Source organism: Vipera berus, assembly GCF_964194415.1.
Source record: "Vipera berus genome assembly, chromosome: 2".
Taxonomy (NCBI): domain Eukaryota; kingdom Metazoa; phylum Chordata; class Lepidosauria; order Squamata; family Viperidae; genus Vipera; species Vipera berus.
In genome coordinates this window covers 271,711,380-271,718,299 of record NC_138203.1, presented here as the reverse complement: position 1 = coordinate 271,718,299, position 6,920 = coordinate 271,711,380, and the positions used below count along the sequence as shown (strand labels likewise).

The 6,920-nt window shown below is 47.8% G+C and overlaps 1 protein-coding gene across 1 annotated transcript; it reads left to right on the top strand.

Annotated features, from left to right (window-relative positions):
- Positions 1–549: 549 nt before the first annotated feature.
- Positions 550–6,505, top strand: LOC308662982 (uncharacterized protein; the record flags this gene model as incomplete). The annotated part of the gene is made up of 3 exons (XM_081319125.1): positions 550–699; positions 4,471–4,573; positions 5,343–6,505. The coding sequence occupies 3 exons, from the start codon at positions 550–552 to the stop codon at positions 6,269–6,271; spliced, it is 1,182 nt and encodes a 393-aa protein (XP_081175251.1). The 3' UTR covers positions 6,272–6,505.
- Between the last annotated feature and the right edge of the window lie 415 nt (positions 6,506–6,920).

Below are 6,920 nucleotides of genomic sequence, written 5' to 3'. Positions count from 1 at the left end.
TCCAGGTTACTTCTCTCTTTGGTTAGTCTCCAACCATTGTTTCTTGTCCTGCCCTCTGCTGCTTTGGAGAATAATTTGACCCCCTCTTCTTTGTGGCAGCTCCTCAAATACTGGAACACTGCTATCATGTCTCCCCTAATTCTTCTTTTCTTTAGACTAGCTTAGGGGTCTTCAAACTCGGCCCTTTTATGACTCATGGACTTCAACTCCCAGAATTCTTCAGCCAAGCACATTGTCTGAGGAATTCTGGGAGTTGAAGTCCATGAGTCATAAAAGGGCCGAGTTTGAAGACCCTTGCAAGTCCTGCAGCCGTTCTTCACCTCCAAGCTGTCTCAAGCTTTCCCCTTTGTTGGGCTTTCAACCTAATCTCTGCAAAGTCAAGGCTCGGACCCACGCCCGTCACACACATACCCCTCCCCACCCCGCCTACTTTCTTCCCGATTCCCCCTCCCCCGTGGGCGCTCTACCCTCTGCTTCCTCCCTCTCCTTGTCTCCCCCGCTGAACTGGTTAAAGCAGCGGATCTGCCATTCCTAGAGAGGGAACAGGAAATGCCGACCAGGGCCCCTTTAGCAGGGGAGGGGGCGCGGAACCTTCCTGCCCCGCCCCTTTCCATTCCCGAGCGGACCGTGCAGTCCGCGGGTGGCGGCGATTGCAGGCGGGCGAGCGGATCGTTGCTCGTCCGGCAGCGGCGAGGGAAGGTCAGTGCGGAGGGAGCCGCCCCGGGCGGGTGGACGAGAGACGGAAGCCCGCGGCGGGAGCGGGGAAGATCCGCATCTCCGGGCCCGGGTTTGCAAAGCGGGGAAGGCGAGGCAGGGCTTCGTGGGGATGGGGGTGGTGGTGGGGGAACTCCGTGGATGCGCGTCCATGTTTTCGGGTTGTCTCTTCCCGTTCTTCCCGATTCCCCCGGGAGCTTCAGGTCTTGCTCTGCCTCCCGAGGGAAAAAAAACGGGTCCCACCCGAGCGGGGTGTTGGAGGGGAGGCGGGATCGGGCAGGCGAGAGTCAAGATCCCCCCCCTCCCGTTGCCTTCCCGGGGGGGGGAGCTTCAAGGAGTCGTCCATGTTGTTTTCTAAGCGCTACGATAGAGATTTTGGATTTACTTTGGATTTACTGGTGGTCGACTTTGGATTTACTGGTGGTCTCCCATTCAGGTCTGGAACGATCGGGTTTGGCTTGGCCGATCTGTCAGGATTCGCTGGATGCCACATCCGAAGTCCTGGCTCGCTGCTTAAAAAGTGTGTCTGTGTGTGTCTGTGTGTATCAATAATGGCTGCATGTGAGAACGTAACTGGACCCCTGGTCTTTCTCACCCATCATTAAGTTTTCAGGCAGGCAGGTTCTCCTGAGGTTTGGCCTGCAACCTCTGTGTTTTTCCCTGAGTGAAAGAGGAGGGGGATATCAACCGATACAGTAATGGGGAAAAAGGTCCTCTTGGGTTTGTGGGGTGGGGGGGGTTTTTCCTCTTCTGCACATTCACTAACCCCCCCCCCCACTCTGAAAGATCTGTCTGTCATCCTTCCTGCATTTTAATTTACTTCATTTTAATGTTTTGAGGAGTCCTTGCTGCTCTCTGAGCTTGGTTGTCTTCTTTCAGACGCTTCAGCACCCAACTAGGTAACAGCATCAGCGTGAGGGAGGGTGTGGTTTGCTGTTTATATGCAGTAGTTTGCCCTTCCACTGTTGGTGGGGATGTGGTTTTCTCCTTGTTCTTTGATGAAGGCATTGTTTAATGTCAGAATGTTTGTTGGCTTTTTATTGTTTGTCCCCTTAGTAGCTTGAAGTCAAAAAACAATGCCCCAATCAAGGAACTATAAGGAGAAAACCAAAAGTGGCAGGGCAAGTTGTAGATAGAGTCAGAATAGAGCTGGAACGGACCTTGGAGGTCTTCTAGTCAAGCCCCCTGCTCAAACAGGAGACCCTGGACCATTTCAGACAAGGTGACTGTCCAGTCTTTTCTTGAAAGCCTCCAGTGATGAAGCACCCACAACTTCTGGAGGCGAGTTCCTCTGGTTAATTGTTCTGTCAGAAAATTCCTCCTTAGTTCTAGGTTGCTTCTCTCCTTGATTAGTTTCCATCCATTCCTTCTTGTCCTGCCTTCAGGTACTTTGGAGAATAGATTGACCCTCCTCTTCTTTATGGCAGCCCCTTAGATATTGAAACACAGCTATCATGTCACCCCTAGTCCTTCTTTTCATTAACCTAGACTGCATGGCTAGTTTGAACTAGACTCAGTGGCTAGTAACACTGATATGGACAAATGGCTTGCTACATTAATTTATCAAGAAAACAAGAATGAAAGTATTGTTCTGCTTAGCCATCTGTACTCTTCTTGGAACACCCCCCCCCCCCCGCCACTTGATGCTGTGTTTATTCCTGATTCCAAATCATTTCAAGTTGCTTTTCAATCAGTCCTTGCAGCTTGCACAGCATATTGACCAAGAATGCATATCTGCTTAGAAACAGCTTCTAAATATTGTGTGATTTCTTATTGCATTTAGATTTCTTAATCTTTGGACTGGAAGCAAGGAATTACAGTTTCTCTTCTACATGAATTCAACATATCTTAAGGTCACAGTGACAAGACTTAGTCTAACATAGAGGTAAAGAGCTGAATTCTGTATCATAAGATAGTCTGTATTCTGAATACAAAAACCACAAATCTGTCTCTAAATTTCTTGGAAGATATTAAAATAAATCTGTATGTGTCATTGCATTCTTTCTCACTCTTGCCCACTTTAAGATGGGTGGACTTCAACACTCAGAATTCCACAGCCCACAAAGCATAAGTGTCCTATTATGATAATGAAAAGGTCTTTTCCATATTAGAAATACAGGTAGTCCTTGACTTACAACAGTTCAGTTGTGACATTCAAAGTTACAACAGCACTGAAAAAAGTGATTTATGACCCTGCTTCACACTTACAACCATTGCAGCAACCCCGTAGATCAAAATTCAGAGGCTTGGCAACTGACTTATGACAATTGCAGTGTCCCGGGGTCATGTGATCACCTTTCGTGACCTTCTGAACAAGCAAAGTCAATGGGGAAGGCAGATTCACTTAACAACCTTGTTACTAATTTAATAACTGGATAGATTCGCTTAACAACTCTGGCAAGGAAATTTGTTACCTGGAGCAAAATTCGCTTAACAAATGTCTCACTTAGCAATAGAAACTTTGGGCTCAGTTGTGGTTGTAAGTCAAGGATGACTTGTATACAGCACTATTTAAATGGAAGTAATTCCATTTAATAGATAGCAATAAATGGATAGCAAACCTCAATGAATGGTTTAAAAAAGGTAAAGGTTCCCCCGCACATGCGTGCTAGTCGTTTCCAACTCTAGGAGCCGGTGCTCATCTCCGTTTCAAAGCTGAAGAGCCAGCGCTTGTCCGAGGACGTCTCCGTGGTCATGTGGCCGGCATGACTAGATGCCAAAGGCGCACGGAACACTGTTACCTTCCCACCATAGTGGTCCCTATTTTTCTACTTGCCTTTTTACGTGCTTTCGAAGTGCTAGGTTGGTAGAAGCTGGGACGAGTAACAGGCGCTCACTCTGCTACGCGGCACTTGGGATTCGACCCGCCAAACTGCCGACCTTCTGATCGACAAGCTCAGCGTCCCAACCCACTGAGCCACCGCGTCCTTTTTGAATGGTTTAATGGATAGCAATTAATGGTTTAGTGGAGAGCAATTAATGGATTAATGGATAGCAATTAATGGATAGCAATTAAGGTAATAATGGATAGCAAATGTGACCATGTGGCCCCAGGGCATTGCAACTATCGTAAATTGATGCTGTTTGACTAATGTCTGAATGTTGATCACATTATTACGGGGGGCTGTGATGGTTTTAAGCACGGGTATCAAACTCAGAGGGATGTGGTGGCTCAGTGGGTTAGGATGCTGAGCTTGTCGATCAGATGGTCGGCAGTTTGGCGGGTCGAATCCCGAGTGCCACGTAACAGAGTGAGCGCCTGTTACTCGTCCCAGCTTCTGCCAAACTAGCAGTTCGAAAGCACGTAAAAAATGCAAGTAGAAAAATAGGGACCACTCCGGTGGGAAGGTAACAGCGTTCCGTGCGCCTTTGGCGTCTAGTCATGCCGGCCACAGGACCACGGAGACGTCCTCGGACAAGCGCTGGCTCTTCGGCTTTGAAACGGTGATGAGCACCGGCCCCTAGAGTTGGAAACGACTAGCACGCATGTACAGGGGAACCTTTACCTTTTTATCTTAGGCACTGCTGTGTTCTTAGGGACCTTTAAATGCCTTCAGATTTAATTCTGGAATGGAAAAGCAGAAGCATTAGAAATAGAGATTTTTTTAAAAAGAAAAATGATCTGAAAAATATTAAGAGAAATTTGGTTTTAATTCCTGCCATGTGATTATGGTGAGGCTGATTTTGAGTTCCACCTAGCAGGACTGGGCAGAAATGGATATGTGTCTCTTCATGGTAGTCTCATTTTTCTTCTAGGCATTGGACAGTGGAGAAAGAGAGAAAATTCTCTCTGAGTCTGTGAAGATCCAGCTCCTCATGGAGGCTGTCCCGGAAGAGGATGAAAATGCCAGCTTGTTGGGTAAGAGAATTTGGGCAGACCCTTCGCTTCCTAAAACAAAGAATAAGAGGGAATGTCTTGCTCATTTCATGCCCAGGCTGCCTCTGCGCTGGGAACTACATCTTACTTACTTCAGTAGAGGTAGACCTCGATTTACAACAGTCCATTTAGCGACCGTCCGAAGTTACGACACTGGAAAAAGTGACTGACCTGCTTTTCACACTTAATGACCATTGCAGCATGATCAGGTGATCAACATTCAGACACTTGGCAACCGGCTCCTGTTTATGACGATTGCAGTGTCCCCAGCAATCGTCCATGGGGAAGCCAGATTCACTTGCTTGTCAGGTCACAAAAGATGATCACATGACTCCGGGACACTGCAACCGTCACGAATCAGTTGCCAAGCAAGAGTTGCAAGTCATAAGATGCTTTTTTCCAGTGTCGTGACTTTGGTCACTAAACAAATGGTTTTGCAAGTCAAGGGTTGCCTGTATCCCACTGAGTCACCAACCCTTTCAAGGGTGTCTTACGTTTGGATTGGGCAGCCTTGGGGCATGCTGGCAGGGGAATTCTGGGAGTTGAAGTCCACCTGTCTTGAAGTTGCTAAGATTGAGAGTTGCTGCTGTAGTGTTTGCTGGATTAGCTGCTTCACGTTAACGCCCTGGCTCCTTCACTGACTTGTGTTGCGTGTGGAAATAGCCACTGAGCCAGACAAACCCAACAGGATATGGCATCTCTCGTATTCCATTGGCTGCTTTTTTTAAAAAAAATATTATTATTCCTGCAGGCAACGGGGAAGCGACAGAGCCCGAAGTGGCAACCTGCTGGATGGTGCGGCCTGACTATATGGAATTCAGTGGGGATTTGCTGGAGGAGAACATGTATGAGTTCCCTGGGATATCTATGGTTGAGGAGGGGAGCCATTCGGAAGGAGCAGTAGAGGCGGCTTCCTTTTGTGGAAAAGGCCCGGGCTGTACCAGCAGCATCCCAGATTCCTTTAACGACCAGAAATCCACGGTTAGAGAGAAGCCCTACAAGTGTTCATTCTGTGGGGAAAGTTTCAAGCAGCGCTCCTATCTGGTCAAACACGAGAGGACCCACACAGGAGAAAAACCCTACAAGTGCTCGGTGTGCGGGAAAAGCTTCAGCCAGAGTTCCCACATCATTACGCACGAGCGGACTCACACGGGAGAGAAACCCTACCAGTGCTCGGACTGCGGGAAGAGCTTCAACCGCAAAGCCAACCTCCTGGCGCACGAGAGGACCCACACGGGGGAAAAGCCTTACGCCTGTTCGGATTGCGGCAAGTGCTTCAGCCAGAGCTCGTGGCTGATGGCTCATAAAATCATCCACACCGGGGAGAAACCGTTCAAGTGTTTGGTCTGCGGGAAACGTTTCAATAACCGTTCAAGTCTCATCAAACACAAGAGGTCCCATTCGGAAGAGAAGCCCTACATTTGTTCGGACTGCGGGAAGTCCTTCAAGGAGAGCTCTAAGCTTATCAAACACCAAAGAATTCACACGGGCGAGAAACCGTACAGGTGCCCCTTGTGCGGCAAAGGCTTCTGCTTCAAGTCCAGCCTGAGCCAACATGAGCGAACGCACACAGGGGAGAAGCCTTACGCCTGCTGCGTTTGTGGGAAAACCTTCCGGCAGAAGTCGCATCTCATCAGGCACGAGAAGATGCACATGGGAGACAAATCCTACACCTGTTGAGGCTGCCGCAGAGCCGTCAGCTCAGGTAGCACAGGTAGAATGACGTGTTCTCTCTGCAGGGAGAGATACACAGCTGAAATTCTGCCAGCCCCGGCAGTGGCAGAAGGACGGAAGAAAAGCAAACCAGGAATTAGAAGGACAGTGTTCTGGGACTTGAAACTTGAAATTCATTTAAGCCCGCTTTGTAAATCTTTTGCAATTTTCTTTTTTCTAATAAAAGAAAACCAAAGTAGATCTGCCAACTTAGTCTACCCGTCCTTGTTTCAAGCTTCTCAATCTGTCCAGAGTTACCTTGAGGTAAGATGGGCGGCTACCTATAAATTTTAAAAATAAATAAATAAAATGTAGTGTCGACCTGCTTCCTCCTTCAAAGGAGGGCATATTGCAGAAATTGGGGGAAAGGGGCTGACCCATTGAAAGGGAAACGTAAAGGGGAACAGATGTCCTAAATAACCACACTGCAGTGTGGGGTTGTGTTGGAGGCACTTCTTATATCGACTCTTTCATATGGAAGGTGACTTTCACATTCGTCATTAAAACTTGATGGTTTTTTTTAAGGTAAATTGTACTATAAAGCCCCCTGCTGTAACTCGAGAAAGGCCACAGAGAGGATCAAAATATTTTCTAATAGAATCGTATAGAATTCTTG